General features: G+C 37.1%; 2 protein-coding genes across 5 annotated transcripts in view; both read right to left on the bottom strand.

Moving 5' to 3' along the window:
- Positions 1-276: 276 nt before the first annotated feature.
- LOC127639351 (programmed cell death protein 4-like) lies at positions 277-17689 on the bottom strand. 3 transcript variants are annotated; one of them, XM_052121303.1, is made up of 12 exons: positions 17595-17689; positions 17071-17158; positions 16285-16587; positions 8782-8876; positions 8321-8434; positions 7914-8135; positions 6904-7001; positions 4912-5029; positions 4635-4742; positions 4449-4559; positions 4229-4368; positions 277-2497 (listed from the first exon to the last, which is right to left on the bottom strand). In XM_052121303.1, exons 2-12 carry the CDS (start codon positions 17111-17113, stop codon positions 2446-2448), a joined length of 1404 nt encoding a protein of 467 aa, XP_051977263.1. In that variant the 5' UTR covers positions 17114-17158; positions 17595-17689; the 3' UTR covers positions 277-2445. The 3 variants fall into 3 exon arrangements, with proteins under 3 accessions (XP_051977263.1, XP_051977264.1, XP_051977265.1); XM_052121304.1 differs by having other exon boundaries at positions 17599-17669; XM_052121305.1 differs by lacking the exon at positions 17595-17689 and adding an exon at positions 17365-17490.
- Positions 17690-17963: 274 nt separating this feature from the next.
- The window catches only part of LOC127639349 (RNA-binding protein 20-like), an 87888-nt gene continuing 81164 nt past the window's right edge, over positions 17964-24687 (bottom strand). For both annotated transcript variants that reach the window (XM_052121298.1, XM_052121299.1), the window contains exons 13-14: positions 24541-24662; positions 17964-19998 (exon numbers count right to left, since the gene is read on the bottom strand). In XM_052121298.1, the coding sequence (XP_051977258.1) occupies positions 19930-19998; positions 24541-24662 (191 nt within the window). In that variant the 3' untranslated portion in view covers positions 17964-19929. The remainder of the gene's footprint in view (positions 19999-24540; positions 24663-24687) is intronic.

Genomic DNA, 24687 nt, shown 5'->3' with positions numbered 1-24687 from the left:
CTGATTAAATTAAGCCCACCCCTCCATGTTTAGCTGCAAGCACCCACTACATGTTGTTTAAAGTTTGTTCGATTATATTGATCAGTGTTCGTCCCATCTGCGCAGGTCAGCTTTCCATGGAGGACGTGCCCACCATGGTCCTGTGCAAACCCAAACTTCTCCCACTGAAGTCTGTGACGCTGGAGAAACTGGAGAAGATGCAACAGGAAGCACAGGAGCTCATTAAACAACAAGAAATGGCTCTTAGGGAAGATCAGCAACCAGAAAAAGCTGAGTAGGGTAAACTATCAAGAGATGAAGCGCACACTTCCATTACAACCTAATATCAGCACATATCACTGATAGAGTCAGTCATAATTCATGTATGGTCAACTGCAACAATGAACTGTCAGATTAAATCTATCATTATCTTTGTTAATTTGATAGATATATATTCCTGCATGGGCTTACTTATGCTTTTGTTTGAGACCATGTGTTTGTTAGATATGTTTTCATCACTATTTTTTAAAAGGCAAGTCTAATATTCAGAATGGTTGCAGCTCTAAATGGATTTAATGTATAGATTCTCAAATATGTTGTAAATATATGTGCAGCACTGTAAAACTGCTCTGACATCACTGTGAATAAGGCATTTCTTAAAATCCGCAGCTCATGAATTCGTGGTTCTGCACAGGCTTTATAATCTTTCTGGTTTTGTCAGCACATTTTATTCTGTTTCTGTCATAGTTAAATATATTTCTCTTCATAACTACTTGTGTATTTTTTTTTTTTTTTTTTGCATTATGGTAGTGAGAACAATGTCATGATGTCCCAGTAATACACTTCATTTTCTATCTGCAAAGTAAAATTTAAATTTTTTCCCTTAGAGGTTGGAATGCAAATATAATTACAAAATGTGTGGAAAAAATGGTAAAACTGGAATTACATTTATGACTCCAAAACTAAAATGACTTAAATGTAAATGTTTATATTAAAAATGGCACTAAATAGCCCTGAAATTTAACACCATTAACTGGTATCATTTAAATATGGTTAACACATTAAAGGAATTTTCTAGGTTCAATACAAGTTAAGCTCAATCGACAGCATTTGTAGCATAGTATTGATTACCACAAAAAAAAAAAGAAAAAGAAAGTACAAATCGAGGTTGCAGTTAGACACTTAAAATGAAAGTGAATGGGGCCAATTTTTGGAGGGTTTAAAGACAGAAATGTGAAGCTTATAATTTTACAAAAGCACACATGATTTTATTCTGTCAAAACTCATGAATTATTTGAGCTGTAAGTTGTTTAAATTGTCATTTTTACAGACGGTTTAGGATTTGTTGACATTACGTTGTAAAATTGGCTATAACTTTACACAGATAAGATTAGTAAGTGATTTTATCACATTAAAAGCATGTTTCCATGCATTTTGTTTACGTCTTGTGGCTATACTTTTGAAAAGGTCATTCAAAAATTGGCCCCCTTTCACTTCCACAGTAAGTGCCTCACTGTGACCTCCATTTTTACTTTAAAGAAAAGGACGGACAAGTTGAAATAATTTTTTTGTGGTAATCAACATTATGCTATAAATGCTGTTGATTGAGCTTAACTTGAACCCGAAGCATTTCTTTAACTTCTGCAGCCTTTTAATATTAAAATAAATATATTGAAAAATTACAACTACTAGAAAAACGTAACAAAAAAAGAATAATTTTAATTTCTATACGACTATCATATTTACATATCAAAATAATTACTCTGAATTGACCTGGGAATTTCTTTGAGGTTCGCTCATATACCTTCACAAAATTCCTCCTAATCAGTGAACACAATATTTGTTTTTTATTATTTATTTGTCACGCACAAGTACATTAGGTACATTTCACACCCACCACTCTACCGAAATATAAAAATAAATGTTCTTGACACAGTTCTGTGAAATGATCCCAGCTGCTATACATTGCTCAGTTTCGCCCTTTTGCAGTGACCATCTGAAATTAAATCTTTGAAAGGTCAAAGAAAAAAATTAAAGGAAAAATAAACTCAAGCACAGTATACAAAAAAAGCAGCCTAGAAGGGAGAGAGAGCTCTGAACTTATGTGCCTGCTCTCTTCCATTTATAAAGCTTTGTACAAGTCTCTAGAAACACTGCTAACTGGAGAACAGGAGTGGCAGTGAACTCAGGAATACAAAACACAGAATGACGAAGTCATTTTAAGTGTGGCACTTTCAGGATTAGTTTATAGAAGTCGCATATCAGAAGGATTGGGGGAATTACGTCTCCTTCAGATTTAAAAGTGCATGGCCCTTTGGTACCATTGTGTTCTGACAGGAGGAAAATTAAGTACTTTAGCCTTCATGACAAATACAAGCAACTCAAAGAAATATAAAGCTCCAGTTAATGCTAAAACTGGAGCAGCTGCCATGGAAATGGCTTGTGAAACTCCTGAACTCAGTAGCTTTAAAGTTTAAGGCGCCCGCCATCTCCTTCACTGATGAACCTCTTCCGGCCCCTGGAATAGAAAAAAACAAAAAGGTTAAATTCAAGTTAAGATCAATTGACAGGATTTGTGGCATAATGCTGATTTACCACTAAAAGTATTTAGCAGCATATAACTGCATTTACAGTGAGGCACTTACAATGGAACTGAATGGGTCCAGTCAATATACATTCAAATACTGTTTCAAAAGTATAGCCACAAGACGTAAACAATATGCAAGGTAACATGAATTGAATGTGATAAAAACATTTACTAATCTTATCCATGTAAAGTTGTATTCCATATAGCGCCAGTTATCCCTGTAATCTGGAAAACGCTGCAACAGTGAATTCCTGATTTTAATCACACTAAAATCATCTTAACACAATGCAAAGTATTCAGACCGCTTTTTTCACATTCTGTTGTTGCAGCCTTATGCTAAAATTCTTAAAAAATAAATAATTCCACATGAATCTACACTCCATAATGACAAAGAAAAAAACAGATATTTGTAACTTTGCAAATGTATTAAAAAAGAAAAAACTGAAATATCACATTGACATAAGTATTCAGACCCTTCACTCAGTACTTAGTTGAAGCACCTTTGGCAGCGTTTACATCCTCAACTGTTTTTTTGGGTATGATGTGACAAGCTTTGCACACCTGGATTTGGTGATTTTCTGCAATTCTTCTCTGCAGATCTTCTTGAGCTCTGTCAGGATGGATGGGGGCCGTTGGTGGACAGCCATTTTCAGGTCTCTCCAGAGATGTTAGATTGGGTTCAAGTCTGGACTCTGTGAATGAGTGGTCCAGCCAGAGTTGACCCTAAGCCACTCTTGCTTTGTCTTGGCTGTGTGCTTTGGGTCGTTGTCCTGTTAGAAAGTGAACCTAGCTCCGGACCAGGCTTTCATTAAGGATATCTTTGTATTTTGCTACGTTCAGCTTTCCTTCAACCCTGACAGTCCTCCAGTCCCTGCTGCTGAAAAACACCCCAGACATGACGCTTGGAATTGAGGCCAAACAGTTCAATCTTCGTTTCATCAGACCAGAGAATCTTGTTTTGCACAGTCTGAGAGAACTTTAGGTGCTTTTTTGCTAATTCCAAGTGGGCTTTCAGGTGTCTTGCACTATAGAGAGGCTTCTGTCGGCCCTCTCTGCCATAAAGCCCAGATCGGTGGAGTGTTGCTGTGATTGTTGTCCTTCTGGCAGTTTCTCCCATCTCCACACATGATCTCTAGAGCTCAACAAGAGGAACCATCGGGTTCTTGGTCACCTCTCTTACCAAGGCCCTTCTCCCCCGATTGCTCAGTTTGGCCGGGTGTTAAGTTATAGGAAGAGACCTGGTTGTTCCAAACTTCTTCCATTTAAGAATTATGGAATTCACTGTGCTCTTGGGAACCCTCAATTTAAGCCTTCCCCAGATCAATGCTTTGACACAATACTGTCTCTGAGCTCTGCAGGCAGTTCCTTTGACCTCATGGCTTGATATTTGCTCTGATATTCATTTTCAGCTATGAGACCTAATATAGACAGGTGTGTCCATTTCCAACATACAATGTGAAAAAAAAAAATGAAGGGGTCTGAATACTTTATGAATGCACTGTATAATGTTTACGTCTCGTGGCTATACTTTTGAAACAGTATGTATTTGAATGTTTATAGACTAGCCCCATTCATTTCCTTGTAAGTTACATAAAGTTTACTACTTAAGGTTAGGGGTTTGTTGTGAGTATAAGCAATAGTGGTGCATTTCCTTCAACTCACCGACAGGGACAGAGGTCTCTGAGTTTTTTATCGATGACACCAGCATTAAAACTCTGTTCCACAAACTGCTCAAGGAGAGAGTAGGCACATGGCACGTCAATACTTATATCTGCCATGTCGAGGTAGACCCTCTCAAATCCCTGTATGAGAAGGATGTCCTGATTACAGCGAGCACATGTAAAGCTGAAATTATTTAAATGACCAGGAGATGGCACCATACCCGTCTCAACTGATCCACAGTCATGACTGTGGAGGCACTGAGAGACTTCAGCAACTGTAGTATCATTTGAAGTGTTCTGTCACCTTTAGATTCCAGAACCATGATAAGTGCCTGTAAAAGTGCCACAACTTGATGAAAAAAGAATATCATTTGTAGCTTTACAGCTTTTTTTGTTGGTAGTCTTACCTCATAAACAAACTCATGATGGAAATGTGGGACTTCCAGTTCTCTCAGGCACCGTTCTGCCTCCAATGTATCACCTGACAACAGGTACTCCTTTAGCAAGAGGTTAACCTGCAACAACGATTACGCAATCCATCAGTGACATTTCACAAGCATTCTCGAGTTATTGAGGCTGAATGCATGTGTTGATGCTTAATGTACTGTAAAGTATTTCAGCTCGCCCTTTTGACAACAAAGGACGACGTTATGTAATTTAGCTGTTGAATGGGTGGGTCCTTGCCTCTTTGATGAGTTGATTGACGGGTCTTTGGCCACCGCCTGAGCCCCAGAGGTTGTCAATGCGTAGGCCGGTCCATTGGCTCATTCTCAGCAGCACGGCTGCCCGATCCAGAGCAGCTCTGACAAATCAAACAAACATAGATCAAACAAAGTGCCATTTTTATGACTTTTTGCACAAAAAATTGGAAATGCTTAATTTCTGCCTCAAACAGAATAGATTGCAACAGTGCCCACACACTTTTTAGGCGTCTTGGTTCTGAAAAATATTTTTCCAATAGGGAATTCATAAAATCCTTTATAAGAGTTTAAGCCATGAACCAAACCAAACAAGTCAGAAGTGAATCACAAGATTATAAACTTTGATTTGAAGCAAAAAAGTATTTGACAATCAGATAAAAAGTCAAATGTTACAAGACTCTGTACTTAAAGTATATATATATATATCTATATATTTATTTGTTTATCCAATAACTTGTTTGAAACAGCACAAGCCATGATACTATTTCTGAAGTGACATTTTTGAATTACTAACGGAGGCTTGGACGCATCATTTGGTTAGAACCAGCAACGGCAGATTCTGATCTGTTGCGTAAGAAAGTAGTTCCATGCACAAATGCGTTTTTATGACCGTAATCAGTTTTTCCTCATTTTTAAAAATGTACTTGTTCATTGAACTGTTGTATATAAGCAATATCACACTCGCAATTGTGCTATATGTCCCTACATCAGCACTGCTGTGATTACCTAAGGCACTCGGCCTGCTGATGTAGAGCCATATCGCACTCTTGGTCATGTAATATTGCTTAAATATATATATATATATATATTATGTGTGTGCAAAAGTTTTAGGCACTTGTGACAAATGTTGCTTAGTGAGGATGTCTTGAAAAATAATCCCATAAATATTTTCATTTATCAATTAATATCATACAAAGTCCAGTAAACATAAAAAAATCTAAATCAATGTTTGGTGTGGCCAACTTTGCCTTCAAAACAGCACAGTTTTTCTTGGTTGTTGGCAGATAGGATGTTCCAAGCTTCTTGGAGAATTCACCACAGTTCTTCTATCTATTTAGTCTCAATTGCTTCTTTCTCTTTATGTAATCTCAGACCGACTCAATATTCAGTGGGGGGCTCTGTGGGGACCATGCCATCTTTTGCAGGGCTCCTTTTTCTTCTATTTGTAAAAGGAATGTTTGGAAGTCTAAAATGTATATTTCCTATTGACACAATAAAGCTGAAGATATAAGTAACCATCCTAAGACAAATGTTTTTGGGAAGCATCTTATGTGCCCAAGACTTTAGCACAGTACTGTATGTATGTATGTGTGTGTAATATATATATATATATATATATATACACACAAACACACACACACACAAATATCTGTGTTATATAAGTAATCTGACTTGATTGGGTCATTCACAGTGTGTCATGGAAAAGCTGAAGAGCTCTTTTGGCGCACTTTGTTTGCCATGATTCTCTGTTTGGTGGATCTTTCAGGATCGTGGGTAGTGTAGTTCTTTACCAGGAATTCCATGATTAAACTTGTTTGTTTTTTTTTAAAGTTGAAATTACACCATCATTTTTATGGTAGGCGCATATACAGTTGATTAACAACCTAAGAGCTCACGGTAGGTCTGTCTTCAAAGGTTTATAGTTTATCGTTAAAAATCAATTCCACTATGGAAAACATTTGAGATTTATATTTACAGAACCGAATGTTGCACTCTATTACAAAAATAAATACAGATTTCAAACAGGTTTCTTGAACATTCCCCCTTCTGCCATTGTTTGCCAAACACATACTCCCACCCCAAACTCATGCCATTGGTTGAGCCAATTTTGCTATGTCGGGCTGCTTGAGATGATCAAAACACATTTTAACATTCGGTCGAATAAACCTACAAATTAATGCTATTGTACTTATAGGACAAAGTATGTTGATGGTAACAAAATTACACACGTCACCTTTAAAACCCACTAAAATACCTGGCATATTCACAATCTACTCGTCCTTTGTAGCCATCTATGAAGCTTTTGGGCAGGATGTTGTCCGCAACTGCTCGAGCAATGAACTGGCCAAGCATCTGAAAGACAAAATAATATTTTATTATTTTTAGGTAGAGATCACTCATTCTAAGAGCTTTCCACTGAAAGCGACTCAATCTGTCATGTTTACACAAAATCCTCAGGACCCATGAGCTCATTGTTTTGCACTAGAATCCAAAAAAGGAACTTGAATCAGTTAAATAGAAAATTATAAAACAACCAAAGTTCCTTATCAAGACTTTGGAAATGAGCAATGGGACTTTTTGTAAATACCACTGGAATTTTATTTGTCCTACTTTAAATGTGTCTTGCAGTAATACACCTCATTAAAATGTCAGTAAATGGCAGTATTTTCTGTTTTGGGTTAACTATTTCTTTAAGGGCACAGTTGAATTTAACAAAGCCAGCATCACTGGCATTTTCACATTCTAGCTCTTGAACAACATTTGCACTCATGTCTAGATTGGGCGATGACAGGAAAGTGTTGGGTAAATGTGTTTGTATAGCAGAGAGTGTTTGAAGGTACAGCGCTGACCCAGCATTCTGCTCACAGCGAGACAAAAGCACAAGCACTGGTGTTTCTATGAAGCCAAAGGAAACAGCTGAAAGTCTCTTCTGACTGGCTGATCTGCCCCACCAGATATGCCACAGAAACCACACAGTTTTCATTGTCAACCGAGCAAACTCACTTTCAGCAAAATAAACATGACACAGGAAGACACACCAGAGCTTAATAAAAACCGTGCAATATGTCACAGTGCAAAAATTAAACCGATGCCTCTACAATTTTAGTATGCAACGCGTTGGTGTTGTTGCTATATAATACTGATACAATTAGATTTTACATTTTCTGGACAAAATGCCACCACAATCATGATTCTGGTTGTTACTAGGGATTTGCTATGTGTTTGCTAAGGTTAAACTTATGCACATTATCTCTAGTGTGTTACCTGTGGAGCACCTGGCGTGTCCAGCACCAGGTCAGGTAGCTCTTTGAGCAGTTTGTGGAAAGAGGCTTCCACATCGGCAGCCGTCAGTACACAACCACAGAGCTCACTGAGCAGTTGTGACGTCAGCTCTCTGTGGCTGGCTTTCGCCTCAAGTGCAAGTGATATGGCTAGCATAGGCACATTGCCACGCATACCACCCAGGTTCAGCTCGGCAAGCAACTCCTGTGGAAACAGAGCAAACTTCCTTATTAAACAGCCAATTGGAGTGCAGCATTCTCTAGGTATGTTTACTCAAAGTAAATTGTGCAATAATGATTAGATATCTAATGGCAAAAGCTGAAGCCTCATGATAATGCAACACAAACAGTCATAAAACAACGATAAATGTAATCCTCCCCACAACTCACCACCACTTCATTAGCATCACCGTGCTCAAAGTACTCTTGTACGATAGGAGTGACCGTCTTCTCGAAGATCTCTTCGTCCAGAGGGAGGACAACTGTCTCGTACACGCAATTTTCCTGGTGGAACACAATTTTGGATAGGTTGTTACTTGACTTTACAGTTAAAATGTTTCAATCTTGTATTGGTCAAGTGTCTTCTGATCATACAAATTCACAGGTTAAAGTTGGCCAAATATTTGCACGAAGCAGAATGCAAAATTTCTTCGTATAAGTTTGCGTTTCTGGCCTTGTGCATTTGGATGTGTAGGAATAGAAGTAAATAGAGTGCAAAATGTAGTGAGACCATGACTATTCCACAGATTTTGGCAAACATTCAGCACAGAAAATGCAGTAAAAGTCTGCAGATTCCATCTGGGCCTTCATACAAGCAAGCATTGGGAGTCAGAATCCAGTGGTGTTCTCACCTGTTCCGCATCGTAATTGGGATCTTTGAAATCAACCTCATCTTCGTCGTAAACTTCCCCAGGCGTTCCCCAAACACCTTTACCACCTGCTCCTCCTACGGTAAAGAAACGAAAATAAAGATCTGAAATATGAAATACAAAACAAAGTGCATTGGGGGAACTTTATTGATGTCATGTGCCTCCTACTGAAGTGAAAGTACATACTGTTCCTGCCGTTGTTATGTTAACCACATAGGGTCGTCCCCTCTTAAATAATTCCACAAATTAGAGCTGGGGCACTTTAATTCACAGCTTGCAACATCATCTCTCGATATGTGCAGAGTGAGCTCTAACCACAAGAGCCAAACTGATACTGAACTGAGAAAAACAAACCAATTACAATCCATCATATTCTCTAAGGCTATAACAAGGGATTCTTTAGATAGGTGACTAATAATAGATGGCTGAGCACCAACATTTACTTGGAGGTCTTATTAATAATAAGCTTAGACAAGATATGAAAATTGCAGGTTGAGCACGTTCTTGTCTGATTAGTGGTTATCAGAGTAACAAGGGAACTCTAACAAGAAAATTTGACAAAAATAATTACAGCAAAAACAGCCTGCAAGCGGACATTCCAGCATGACATTAGTGAAATGTGTAGACGCTTTGATAGATAGAATAAGTGTAAGGGAATACATGTAACAGCTTTGAATCCTGCTAACTTTTTCAATAGCATAACAGTAGCTCAGCCATTTTCACAATATTGTAACTTTTCCAGTAACAAGTTACTTTTTCGAAAAAGTAGCAGTGTAGCATCACAAAAACAATTGACATATTTTATATTGGAAACTCCAATTCATTTTAGTGAGTCTGTTCATTTGGATGGTAAATTAATCACTAAATCACTTGAGCCGCTGCACAGCCTTAAAGGGATTTTGCCATAATATAAGTCAGTGTTTCCCAACTTTTTTCTGCCACGGCACACTTTTTACAACTAAAAAAATACTACGGCACACCACTATCTCACAGGCTAACCATCGTCAATATTTTTCATTTTCAAGATCTTGTCCACTTGTCCACCCATCTTACTAGCGTGTTTACTTGTAATGTTTGAAATTCGGCTATGCAAAAAAAAGATGTGGCAAGTCACATGTGGCAAGAGCGCTAAATGGATAATGAAAAAAACCAAACATTTGCTTATTTTTTTTAATTTGTAGATTTTCTTCTTGCAATGCCACAACAAATTACAGAGATGCAAACTCATGAAGGGCGAAAAAGACAATCACTGCTCCAAGATTTTTTTGATCTGTGGATAACTTTTTTTTTAAAGAATAAGCTAAAAGCGCCAATTCCAGCTATTTTAGTGATTCAAGTTTATTCAAATTTACAATTGTGCAGAATTATCTGCAAAATAAAGAGTATTTTGGTGAGGCTTGCTTCTGTATCACAAATTTGTTCAATTTTATTGAAACGTCACTAGGTGGCGACAAATGAGCATCTTATATGCTACGAGTGAGTCAGTGAATAGTTTTGAGTTATTCATGACCGAAATCTACCAAGAGATTTTATAGTGATTAAGCATTAAAAGAACAAAGCAGATCTATAGTCTTCCTTCAGCCTGAGCATCATTTTTCATCCAAAAAGACAACAAAAATAGTCTTGTAATAGTGAGTTTCAATAAAGTCCTTAGCTTCTTTATTAAAACTTGCATGACTACAAATGTACTGGCTTCAGTATAAGAATTATAAACACAAAGCAGATCTACGGGATCATTTTCCTACAGTAGCCTATTTAAACTGCTGTGCATGGCTTTTATCAGAAAAGACCACAATAATAATATTATAAATAATGTTTTTGGTCATTGTAAAGTGCATTTCACATGAGTTGAGTCGAGGTGTCAACGGTCCGTTCAATGCCAGCATCAAGCGCCGCACTGAGTTGCAGAAAGCGTCACAGAGGGGTGATTTTACAAGTTTGCCATGTAAAAAACGGGGAGGTGTGCACAAACTTTTAAAACGTGTATTTGGAATAGAGAAAAAAGCTTGCAGTTGCTTTGATAGCAGAAAGTAATAAACGTTATTTATTTAGAAATGTATTTTTAGGTCTAAGCGTTTTCTTGGTGAATTTAAATTAGTTCTATAACTGGGGTCTCTGATATTCGTAAATTATAAGGTAATATTTATTTAAAAGAAATGATGAGACATTCGATGTCTCCCCAAATTTGGACACTTTTTAAATATTTCTTGTTGTTTAGTACTCTCAAAGACATTATTGGTGTGAAAGCACTTTGGTGTAATGTGACGTCACTTCATAGACTTCAATGTATTCTGCATCGCTGACGTGAGTCATGTGAAAGACCCTTAACGTGTATAAACATCACTCACTATTACACATTAATCATTGCTCTTCACAATCACGAAAGTGACCGAATATGGTTTCAAAATGGCAAGTTTGGATCCCTGAAATGATCATTTTTTTTTTTCCATACATTTATTTTGTGGAATTTGATCATTTTCCACAGCACATCTGTCAATCCATTCATTCCCAATGTGGCCCAGTGGTTGGGAAACACTGCTATAAGTCACAGTCATCTTTCTTTTTAAGTTAAATATTTTGTTAATTGCTGCCATTTATCACTTTATTTTAACTCTGTTACATAATTACTTTATATTTAACCCTAACTCTTAATGTTGTCAGCCTAATTGTTCAATGTCACCCTCATTTAACATTCAGCAGGATGTCATTTAATTAACTGATAATAAATGACCATCTGATATAATAGATATATTTAAAATATTTTCTTCTTTAAATAGCTTCAATGTGTTCAGTCAATGCTATCTGTTAAAATAACACCTCATTCGAAGTAAGAAAAAGATGCAGCCAAGAAACTGATCTCAAATAACAACAACTCTCTAGCACAACTGCAAAAAAAAAAAAAAAGTGGTCTCAATTCTGCACTTAAAAGATCAGAAGATGATTCGATTATTCGAATGATTAATCAACTAATCAGTTGATGCAATTAATTAACAGCTCTTGGCTTGAGTTTGAGATTGTATTAGGCATGTGCTAATGAACAATTTTGTTTGTATTTTTTTTTTTTTTTTTAAAATAACTTTAAAATGTTTTACTTAATAGAAAAAAATAAAAGGTCTACCCTCTAAAATATTCTGGACATTTTCTTTTTGAGTGCGAGCTGCGCAATAATCTTCCTTTCCGGCTGCATCAGGCTTTTGGGTTACAGCAGGAGTATGTACATGAATACATATGTCGAAAACTTTAAAAAATATTCTCCGATTTAAGGGCCTTTCAGAGTGACTGGGAAAATAACATTACTGGCGTTCGCTCAGTCTGAAAGCAAAGCCTCCAAAGAAGATTGTCAATATGTCTTAGTACACTTTTCAGGCCTCGTTATGGAAGCTGTTCATATGTGCAGGAATGATATCCTCTTGTGTTTATACCTACAGGCTTTGGAAGAGTGTTTTGCACTTCCAAACCAGGTAAAACATTTTGCTGAGGTTTCTGGCCAAAATGAGTCAACAGAAACTCCTGTTCTGCTAGTTGACTTATACAGCACTTATATTATGGGAATGGGATGGACAGGGCCAACTGTGCCAAGCCAGAGAGCATAAAAGAGAGAACATACCATTAAGTAATCTTGTGGGTGGTCATACACAGGGTGGAGTCAGGATGGGGTAGGAGGTGAAGAGGTCAGGAAAGGGAACCACAACGCAATAATCTCAGCTAAAACGCATTCAATCTCCCACCCCTCAGTGTAATCATGCATCTCAGATGATGAAATTATCACAGTCAGACAGAAAAAGAGTCAAGACTTACACAACAGCAAAAGTGTATTCTGCAGGCTGGGAAATGTGTTAATGTACACAGAATCAACGCATAATCAACGCAGCTCTGTCTGTCTGTGCTGACTGTATGTAGGAAATCTCTGCAAGCAAGCCTTTTCCAATCAATTCTGGTCTGTTTCACTCAGGGGCATTCAACCCTATACAACAGACCACCAGTGGGCAAAACAACAAGTGTGTGTGTTTATGCAAATATATGCTCTGCTGTTTGTTTGCCAATTAGCATATTTACGATATTTTAAGCTTCTACGATGCCTTGGTCCTGCCACGGAAGAAAAAAAAATGGTAATTTTGATCTCACAATTAAGACTATTTCTTGTAATAACAAGACATAAGCTCACAATTGCAATAAAGTTGCTATTGTCAGTTAAAAAAAAAGAAAAGCCACAATTACAAAAAACAGGTAAAAACTGTGAGAAATAAACTCACAATTAGGAGAATCAAGTCACAACTGCAAGATATCAACTCGCAACTATGAAACAAGTTGCAATTGTCAAATATAAACTCGCAATTAAGAGAAATAGTCAGTACTGCGAGATAAAGCCTGGTCGTAATTATGAGAAACAAGACGCAACTGTAAAATATTAAAGTGCAATTACAAATAATAAAATTGCAATTGTGAGACATGAAGTCAGAATAATTTTTTTTATACAATGGCAGTATCAAGGCATAAGATTCTGTACTATTTATAGACCACTATTTTAGGGCCCTATGATTTCAGCGTTGCAGAAGACAAGGACAGAATCGCGAAAATACAGTCATAAAAACAGAATTAACTATAAAACATGGAAGGCCACAGAATTTGACATATTTGGGATCAAATGAATGTATAAATGCACAATTAATCAGATTAAACGCATGATATATACTATTGTGTTTTTTAAACCACAAAAGGCTGAGATTTAATTAAACATGTATACGGTTTGCATTAGTTGCACACTTCAACGGTAAGCGATTGTAAAAAAAAAAACAAAGAAAAGCTGCTTAAACACTAAACGCATAATTGACATCATATGCGCTCAGTGTGTATAAATGACAAAGAGCAGAGCACTTTATTCATTGTGATGCATGTAGCACATGCAGACTATATATTTAAATCATAACGTTTAGCAGTTTAATAAGCACATTAGCCCAAGAAGCTGCTTTTCCAGAGGTGAGAAGTGGTCATTGAAAAAATTTGTTTTTTTGCCAAACAGCAAAATAAAATCTCCATAAAAATTGATGCGTGAAATTGAAAACAAATAAAAATATATATTACATCTGTATTGTAAAATGTAATATTCAATGTAGAAGTAGTTATAATGATAATAATTACATTATATTTAAGTAATATCTTAAAGTTCATCACTGCTTTCATTAATGTATTCCAAAATAAATAAATAAATAAAAAAGGGGTTTTGGATTGTGCTGTGGGAATCAGCATAGAAGCATTTCATTTGTTAAAAATAATGCAAGTGTATGTTGAAAAGTGATTGTTCTGTTTTCATTTGATTACAATTCTATGAATTTGTTTGATTTGAGAGGTATTTTAATGATAAAATGTCATTAAAACCTGGAATTCAGAGAAAATAAAATGAAAAACTGTGAATTTAGTCAAATATAAAATATTTCATAGGGTCCTACTAACGTTAGTGATGCTGAGAGCAAAGCTACCGTGACCACAGCTGTCACTTCAACGTCCATTGTAGCCGGTGGAGGGAGAACATATAGATTCAATGCAAATTGTCTTAAAATGTTCCCATGGCTAGAGTTCGAAAACAACGTCATATTCTGCAAATATTGTAGAGGGCAGAAACAGGTGGGCATCTCGTCCTTCGTGTCAGGAAACACGCATCTGAAATAGTGATGGTAATTTGCAAACGAGTCTGCTCTTGTAGGTGAACGTTGGGAGCCGGCTCTCATATCAGAATCTATTTATACAAATATATAAAAAAAATTAAGATATGAATAATCAAAAGATTTCAAAATAACGAAAAAAACAAATTAAATAATATAGGCCTCAATGCTCAAGCGCACACATTAGTTCTGACTGTCAGCTCAGACTAAAAGCCTCACCTGTTGTTCCTGTCAATCAGACACGCAGTGTCAACCAATGAACCAAAGATGCGTGAGGGAGGGCGGAGCCAACTTATGTTGTTCAGATTGTATTTGATTTGTTACATTTATATGCACTTTGTTTATATACATTGAAAAGTTATACTTTAAATGCACACGTGAAATAGCATCCTTCTTTTTTACATTTATTTCAATTCGTGGGATGCTGCAGTTTTGCAAATTATTTATTTTTCTTTGATATGGTGCATTATTCTATTATCAGTACCGCCGCTACCTACATGCATACTACGCAGTTTGCGTAGGGCATCAACTCCCTAGGGGGGCACCATCTTACCCTAGGATGGCACCAGAAAGTCCACCGCTGCCCTTACTTGTTCGCTATACGTTATTCAAGGACCCGAAATCAGTTGCGGAACACAGACAATAGCTTCACGCTCATATCACACGTAGGGCATCAATTTGGCCAGCGGTGGCCCTGTCTATTATGCTGTTCAGACTGTATTCGTTTTGAATGGTTAGATTTATATGCACTTTGTTTATATACAATAAGTTGTACTTTAAATGCAAATGTTTAATAGTATTATTTTTCTTAACAAATCAATGCATTTTTAAATACATTGTGGTTAAGGTAGAGTGTAATTTCATTTAATAATTTAATTCAAATTGTTTTAACACCAATTATGAAAAGAGCCAGAATGCCCTTTGCTAATCTGAAAAGAGATAGTGGAGCGAAACATCTCACGGCAGAGAACCATCAAGCTCGGTGTCAGCAGCCTTGAGGAGGCAAGTGCTGCAGTCTGAGGAGGAGAAGAGGAAGCAGCTGAAAATAAAGATAAACATTGCATACTTTATCGTGAAAGAAGAAGAACCTTTCATCAAATTTGGGCCACTTATCAGACTCCACCACAAAAATGGAGTTTACATGAATCCCACATACGACAATGTGTGGAGATGATCGGTCAAATTGCTGACATAATGAGAGATCGCTGGCTGACCTCTAAGTATGCCTGACGGTCAACATACAAAAGCAGCTGGACAACTGATATCCTTTGATTTTAGTAGGCATGGGTTCAATGTGTGATTTGGGAGGTATGAGCTGTTCCACAGATGTGTGTCCCTTAGTACACGCACACACACACTCATACACACAGTATAAATATGTATGTAATAAATTGTTTGTTAATAAATTCTGTATTTCATTTTCAATGTGCTCCTAAATTTCTTTGTGTGCTCCTAAATATTTTCATTTAGGAGCGCATGTACTCCTTGGGAAAAAAGTTAGCGTAGAGCCCTGTAGTGGTCTCAGACTTTTGAACCTCACAGTATATCTCCATACACAGAACGCAGAAAAACCTACATATACCCTATATGGATCTTGCAAATATTTATCTACTCGTGTTTACAGAAAAACGTAATGTGCTCTACAACCATATAAATGAACCCTACTCCCACATGCACTGGACATCCAGAACTTTCCACCAGCTCCAAACAAACAATCCGCAACAAATTCCAGATGTCCAAGTTCAACTTATTGCTATTTATGTGCATTCCAGAACTTCAATTGAATCCAAATATCTGCATTCCAGAGAGAAATCACTGTGAATACCTTTCTTTGGCAGTCCTCGTCCCTTCCCCATCCTCGACCTCCTGTTCAGCAGTTTGCCCTTAGGACTGGTGGGAGGAACCGCAGACCGTACCACTTCTCCGTTATCGCTGAGCGAGTCGCCCCTGCCCGAGTCCCGGGAGGAGTTCTTCCTCAGACGTCTCTTCACCTTGGCCTTGAGTTTCGCCTCATGAATGGTGCCGGTGGGGGCCGTTATCCAGTTTCCATTGACCTCAGTTTCAACGTTTCCAGTAAAGGCGCTCTCCTCGTCCCCGGAGGGGAAGGAGTCGCTAAGATCGACAACCTCTGTGGAAGGAAAGGATGACAACAGTGTTTGAGACTATTGGTGGAATGCAGCAAACAGTGATGCAGATTATCAGCTGTTGGAGAAGAATAAGTGCAATATATAGTGCAAGACCTTTTAAACATATCTAATAAGAAATATAGCATTAGCAATTATTCTGAACGAGTTTAGGCCCCTTAATTAACATTAGCTTCAAATTAGGTTTGTGGATTTGATTCCTAGAGGACACATGCACTGATAATATTTATATATTGAATGCACTGTAAATCACTTTGGATTAACAATCTTCTGACAAATGCATAAACAATCAATGTAGCCTAGAATAACACACCAGCCTTTGTGAGAGTAAAAACGAATGCTTCTATTTGCAACTTCGCACACACTTATCATGACAAATACCACATCTGAGAGCAATGTGGCTAAAGCACTTAACTATAAACAGTAGGGCATAAAATCACCAAATATTGCATTAAAAGTCAACTTACCAACAGGGTTTGCATTGAGCCATGCCTCACAATCAGTTGCCATGGTAGAAAAATGAAGTCACACTGGGAATGGAATGTGTTATAGCACCTAGGATGTAAAAAAACAACATGAATACACTTATTTCTGTCCACTGCATGATGAATGAATACATGGAAATATGGACTGCAGTCAGCTGCTCCAATCAGCTTCATCCATCTGGATCATAATAATGCAAGACCAGTGCAATGAATGGATAAAATTACCATGCAGTCCCAAACAAAGTGTATTGGCAAAGACATTTCAATTGTAATTACCGATTTAAAATTTGATGCAGCGTATGCATTTAATGCATGTAAATGAGTGCACGCGTAAAGCACGAGCGCAACATAAACAAAAACAAAGCCTGGCTAAGAGCAACGGGCAAACGCAGTTCTTTTACTTTCTTTGATGACGCAGGTGACCCTAAATTAATTTAACTCTTACATGTCGAGCAAGAGGTTCATTTTAAACAACACATAGTCGATAAAGGACACATCCTACGTACCTACTTTTTCTCGTTGTCCAAGTTTGCACGTATTCTCCTCCGTTGATGTTGATTTTGTGTTATCTGCCCAGCAACTCGATAGCGTAATGCTGACCTCCGAGCACTCTGATTGGTCAGAATAATGGAGGCGGATGGTAAAGTGGCCAATGAGAAATAAGATGCGATGAGGCAGGTCTTTCTCGTATTTTCGACGGGGTGTTCGGTGAAGCTCGGCTTGTTCCGCCGCCCGGTGTTAGACATTGGAACTGCAGTGATCATTATGTAATAGACTGCGCATGGACGATCATGAAGTCTGTCTATGTATCTGTCTGTCTATCTGAAGGACTCACTCATACAGTAAATTCATAAATCTGGCAAAATTATTTTCCCAAATGTTTATTTCAATATTTTATTTACAACCAAAGCATCCCGAAGCAACTATATAGATTTTTTCTTCCAGAAATCAGGATGCCATTAATACCACAATACAAAACAACTGGGGAGAAAAAACCTTCCAGAAACATTCCAATATTACTAGCATTAAAACACACACCCTGCTTTGTCTTTACACAAATAAATCTGAAATTAGATAAATTAACATGGTCCAGTTCAAGTTTCCTTAAAGTCTGAGCTTTGCAATGACAAAAAGCAAAAATAAAAATAATATGACAGTCACTACATATAAATAGCTTTTCTTTTTATGTGTTCAACTGATTTTGAGACTGAAGGCTTTGCACTTTTAATATAAGGCACATTGTGAATATTTCAAGCATGAATAAACACCTGCATTTAAATAGAAACAATTCAAAAATGATGCAAATAGACAAAAAAAAAAAAAAATCCTTTAGAAAGCATTAAAAGAATATTCACAAGTATAAGTACTGATTAACCTGAGGATAATTTACATTTCTTTACATTTAAATACAAATTTAAATTAGGCACAAAGTTTATATTTGTCCACCACAGAGGAAAATCAACAAATATGCAAGCTTTAGAGTATGAATGAGGCGCTTTAGACATATGCAAATAATGTAAACACTACACTTATCAGTGTATTTCACATTCTGATACATATTGTTCACAGTTACTGGGTTTCCATCCAAAATGTTTAGCACTTTTAAGCACATTTCGTAAAATGTTACTTAAGAAAATACGAATTGTTGCACGTTTCCATCCACTAAGTAATGCACATTATAACTTGTCATGATGGAGCAGCTGAATGACCTCTCCCTGCTTTGGGGACTTTTTTATTAGCAAGATTGGAGCAAGTATCTCATTTTATTAAATGCATCCATGAGACACTGCAGAATAAGTGTAATATCTGATATAATGTGGGCTGAAATACATGCGATGCACACACAACACCACCAGTCTCTGTATATCTGGGAGCGCCCAACCTAAAAATTGTTCTGGCAGATTGTGAGGACCAGGGGTGTAGATTCCAGGGGGAAGTATAGATCCCCCCATGATCAATGGAAATATGTAAATGCTTCATGCTACAACCCGCCAATGTTCAAGCCAAACTACGCACTTGTGAGAACCCACTTTATCGACCAGCTGTGGGTTAAACACTTCCGAATGACAAGTGCTACGTTGTGCTAAGGTCGGACCTTTCTGTGGGCTAGTCACATCAAGCTAACGCACACTCATGAATGAATTGTCAAAACACGTCATCGTTTCGTGAATAAACCATTTCTATCACTTTAACGTGCATTTTAACTAAAGCAAAACTCTAGAAAATCCACTTCTCAACTCAACTCAACTCAATTTTATTTATAAGCACTTTCAAAAACCACACTGGGTACCAAAGTGCTGTACATGGAGTAATAAAAAATAAATAAAATCACATTAATACAGCTTAAGAATGCAAAAAAAAAAACATTTAAAACCTATAAAACAAGAATAAGATAAAATCTACCTAGTACAAATTATAATGCAATTAATTAAAAGCTAGGGAAAATAAATACGTTTTTAAGGCACCCTGGAAAGAGAATTCTTCCTAGCACATTACATTTTAAGCGAATGTAGAAAGTTTATTCGCATATCAAGCGTTTCCATTCAGGTTTTCTTTTGCACAATTTCTAAATTGTGCAAATTGATGGAAACCTGCCAAATGTGATAAAAATGTCTGGACCACACAGGATACACACACCATCTTGTGTCAAAGACATGAGGGTGAGTAAATGATAACACAACTCTGAACTGTTTCTTTACAAATTGATATTCTTGACATTCTTGGGCATACTGAGGATCCAAGCGCTCTCTTTCTTAATTGATTGTGTCTTTCTGTCTCACTCTCCATGGCTTTTTTTAGTATTCCCAGCAGTGCTGTCCTCTCATGAGTCTCACGTTAGCTTCATTCAGTGTTTGGCGACTCAGTGTGAAAGTTCAGGAGACTTTCCTCCGCCAGCTGCGACAGATACTTCTGTAAAAACACAAAGAACCTGAAAGTTAATTTCTCAAATGGCAGTTTACCATTAAATTACAGGCATAATACTATGCTCAAGAGTGAGCAGTGCAAAAGCAGGTGTTTCCAATTAATTCTCTGTGAGTTAATGCGTTGACGTCTTTCCGAAACATTTTGAAAAATGCATATAGCACTGAAGTGTCTGATGAATTCAGAGCTGAAAACAAATTCTTACATGTTACTTAATTTAATTTAGATTTCGAATGCAGTTTGTGTGCTTTTATTGAGGCTAGGCTGTACCTTAACAAGAATTTATTAAATTGATATTTTAGGGATTTGAAAATAATGTTAGCATTTTTTTGTACTGTAATCATGCAAATATGATGCCATTTTTGGGCATTATTGAAGGCAATCACAGACCAGTGGTTCTCAACTGTTGGGGACCGGGTGCCAATCCGTATACATTAAAATACTCACTGTTTCAAAAGTTTAGTCATTAGACGTAAACAATATGCATGTTGACATGATTTCAGTGTGAAAAAATCACTTACAAACCTTTAATGTGTAAAGTTATATAAAATGTTACATCTTCGTTGCCATGACGGCATAACGCTGTATTCCTGCAAAAATGATGACTTAAACAAATTTACAGCTCAAATAATACTTGAGTTTTAACACAGGAATTAATGCAAGTGCTTTTATAAAATTACAAGCTTAAAGATTCTGCCTTTAAACCCTCCAAAAATTGTCCCCATTCACTTTTATTGTAAGTGCCTCACTGTAACCTCGATTTTGAAAAGAAGGGAAAAAGATTATGCTACAAATGCTGTCGATTGAGCTTACACTCCAATAGCAGCAGACTTCTGACAGACACATATGGTAAGAGCAGCCATACATTTAGTGCAATAGTTTGGTTTCTCTGTCAAAAATGGCTGACGGCATCTATTCTGACTTTACATTGAACCAAGTATATGGCGCATTGTGTATAAGCGTTTCACGAGATGTGTTACCATTAAACAGTGAGAGTTGAAACAGAAGAAGGTAAAATATGGGAAGAATGCAGGTGTTTCCTGTAGTGTTTACAGTGTGTGTCTGTCTCTCTCATCTGATTTGCTCTTGTGGTGTTAAACTCTCACTGTAGTTCACAGTAGAACACAACACATCTGGCAGACAGTGGCGGCGAAACAGGTTTTGTAAATGTTGTCATCGGAACTGTGCACATGGTGTGCCTGCAGTGCCTGTAATAGAGCGAACAATGCCTGCCCACTTTTTCAGCCATCTTGGTTCTGGAAGTATTTTTCCCATTCATTTTTTCCGTAGGGATTTCATAAGATTCTTCATGAAATTGCTGTAAGCCATGAACCAAACCAACAAGCTCTGAGGTGAATTGTGCCAATACAAACTTTGACTTGAAGAAAAATAGTACTTGAAAATCTGAGAAAAAGACAAAGGCACAAGACAGTGTACATGACGTCTTTTATGAGGGCATGAACTACAATTCTATGAAGCATCTAAAGTGAAGTTATTGAATTGGAAATGTCTAAAGCAATTGATTTAAAATGGTTGATTTTGAGTTTATAAACAATATATTTTAAGTTTATTGCAAAATATTCATATCTACACTAAAATATCAGCAGTTTGAGAGTGTAAGAAGACACACTCGATTGCATGGAAGTGAATGATCGCTACAGAGCTCTTGTGGTGAGCTTTGTTGGCTGCGATTCACTGATTGGTGGATCGTATGTACTTATTCAGCACAAATTCCGCAGGATGTATTGATCTGGAAATCGAGTGTGTGGAGTATTTGCTGTTCGATGAAATGACAAAATTGTAATGTCAACAATGGGAATGGGATGTAATGGGATCTCAGGCTTCTTGCTGTGAAGGAGTAAAGGACTTGATAAGAAACTTTATCCCACCTTGAAGACTGTAAGAAGCTCCTCAATCTTACACTGTGATCACACATATGGATCATTTTTCCAAGTGGAGACACGGACATACACGCAATGCACAGATCAGCTATCATTTATCTCACACACTTCGCTTGTAAAAAATCCCAGAGCCAATCCAGGGCCAGTGCCAAACTGGGTCTCGTTAATTTTCCATCCAACAACAAAATCACAAACTTAGGCCCAAAATATCTGTCATTGTATTCTGGCATTTGACCAAACGCAATTCATAGCGTAACACTATAACAAGCATTGGAGTAAACTGTCTTCTGCTATGGTCAGCTTTCGATTTTAGTTTTGCATCTGTGCTTGCGTACATATAGGGTATGTTTCTGGCCTAAATCTACGTTTCTTAGATCAGTTTTTTAACCAAATGTCCAGACATACTGACTACGTTTATCTAGCCACTAGCAAGCAGCTTATTGCGAGAAAGTGTTCCAGTTTACATGCACTGTATAAGCATGTGGTTCAGTCAGTAAGCACCTTTCTCCACAGCACCGTAATTTCCCCACGACGCTTGTGTAAAATCCAAACATGGGTTCCGAGGAGACTTCACTATTTTATTATCCGTTGCTTTGCTTTATTTCCAGATATTCCAGACTTGTTGCTGTACTTGGTTTCTTACTTTCCGTCACGACCTGCAGCTAAATTGCACTGCAATAGTGGGGTTTCCCTCTTATGTAAAACTCCAGGATTTTCCCAAAGTATGAGTGCATATACACGAATGTGACGGACAGTCAATATTTGACATTTGTTTGTATTAATGAGTCTAGTTTAAAGTGTGTGTTATTTTCCCACTGTACTCCCAGAAATGTTAAATTCTTTCCACTGAGTTGGCATGTTGTTAGGCTCTATCCTATGACGTTTATCATCCCGGTCTGTTCACGCACATGCACACTCTTCAAACACCAAACATCACTTATGCTTTTACCTGGCAACATTAAGCTGCGCTCTTGGAGAGAAACCTAGGTGTGTTAAAACGCTTTCTCTTAATCCCGCCTAATAGCAAGAAAATCAGCGTTCTAGTTTACATGACAATTCAGAACGGCACTTTCTGCAAAAACCCTGGAATAAACCATTTTCTAAGGTGCATGTAAACGTGGTCACTGAATCTAGATCACTGGAGTGGTGGTGGCATAGTGGACTAATGCACATAACTGGTACTCAGAAGGTTGCTGGTTCAATCCCCACAGCCACCACTATTGTGTCCTTGAGCAAGGCACTTAAGTCCAGGTTGCTCCAGGGGGATTGTCCCTGTAATAAGGGCTCTGTAAGTCGCTTAGGAGAAAAGCGCCTGCCAAATGCATAAATGTAAATGTAAATGTAGATCAGAGGCCAGAAATTTAAGTTTAAGCACTGACCCTTACTGAAAGTTTAATAGTAAGAAAATCAAGCATTATTTCCAGCCTGTAAGCATTGTAATGCAGAAATCTCTCTGGTCCATGTTTTGACTCTTGAATGGACCAATGTTTGGTGCCATTAACCATAACCTGTTCTTTACGTTTCTAATTATGTCAGATCTGATAAACTTGGCTTGTGTGAATGATGTCATCCAATGGTAACACTAATATGTGTATATTCCGCTGGTCATTTGAACAGTGGTCTTTGATGTTTTACTGATGCCGAGGGGTGTAAATGCAGCATCACATAATCACAAAATCTTTCAGGTAGCGATTCCATTTGTCATATATGACTTATTGTCATATTTGATGAACATATTTAATATTATGATGAATTTATTTCACAACCGAAAGTGTCTATTAATTATGAGGGTAGTATTTTATTGGTCATGTGATCACAAAATGGCGGCCTTCGTGAGGGGCGACCCACTCTATGTTGAATCAAACATTCTCCTATCCCAGCTTAATATGCAGAGCCAACTATAAGTAAGTCATTCATATGTTAATGTTCTTGAAAACTGTAAGCACTTTGTCGCTACAGCGCTATGAAAATCCTCTGTTTGTTTAAGCGACCAGTCTATACAACACAACGCCATTGACTCGACCAATGGTGTGAGTTGGGGCGGGACTATCTCTTTATTAGGCTGTTTTGAAAACAACGTTTATTTTTGCAATTCTATTTGGTGGTGCTTGTGGTGCAGAAATTACACACTTCAGCTTTAAGTTAGTGTACGTTAATTTCAGCAAATTTGCAAAAACTTCTATTTTCATTTAAATTTATGTCAAAGACACTGTATTTTTCAACATTTTATTTTGTGTCATTTAATTAAGCCATTTTAAACTGGGAAATGTCTACTCTGCTGGATTATTCAACATTGACATGTATTTTACAATTATATTGACATGTAATTTTAACTAATTGTAATTAATAAAGTTTTATTTTTTTATTAATTAATAAAAAAATTAAATATTTTTTTCTATACTGTATATTTTTATATTTATATTATTACAAGTAACAAAAATATATGACAAAACCTCCATTTGCAGACACTGTAGGCACAAAATATTATTTAAATAAAATAATGTTGTTGTTTTTTTTATTCTAAAATGCTAAATATTTTTTGTTTAGGGTTAGGTTATAGTAATCAATTTTAGCTGCATTTAAAAACAATAATCATTTGGACAGCCAAGCAAATGTGTGTATGAATGACCTGTAGATTCCTGTAGTGAATAGTGCTCCGACAGTGTGATGTCTTCGCTGTCTGTTCGCTGGTGTAAAACAAGCCACACAGGTTGCAATAAAATCCTGTCTTTGGCACGATGAACTCCACACCTGCCAAAAGACAAAATGAGAATTC

This window comes from Xyrauchen texanus, chromosome 48 (genome assembly GCF_025860055.1).
Source record: "Xyrauchen texanus isolate HMW12.3.18 chromosome 48, RBS_HiC_50CHRs, whole genome shotgun sequence".
In the NCBI taxonomy this organism is placed as follows: domain Eukaryota; kingdom Metazoa; phylum Chordata; class Actinopteri; order Cypriniformes; family Catostomidae; genus Xyrauchen; species Xyrauchen texanus.
This window is presented reverse-complemented; position numbering and strand designations above follow the sequence as displayed.

Excerpts from the sequence above, each read along its gene's own strand:
- LOC127639351 (XM_052121303.1), bottom strand. The coding sequence starts at position 17,113 with ATGGCAACTGATTGTGAGGCATGGCTCAATGCAAACCCTGTTG. Across the intron at positions 8,435-8,781 it reads CCAATTACGATGCGGAACAG|GAAAATTGCGTGTACGAGAC; the intron begins GTGAGAACACCA and ends GTGTTCCACCAG. Across the intron at positions 8,136-8,320 it reads GTGATGCTAATGAAGTGGTG|GAGTTGCTTGCCGAGCTGAA; the intron begins GTGAGTTGTGGG and ends CTGTTTCCACAG.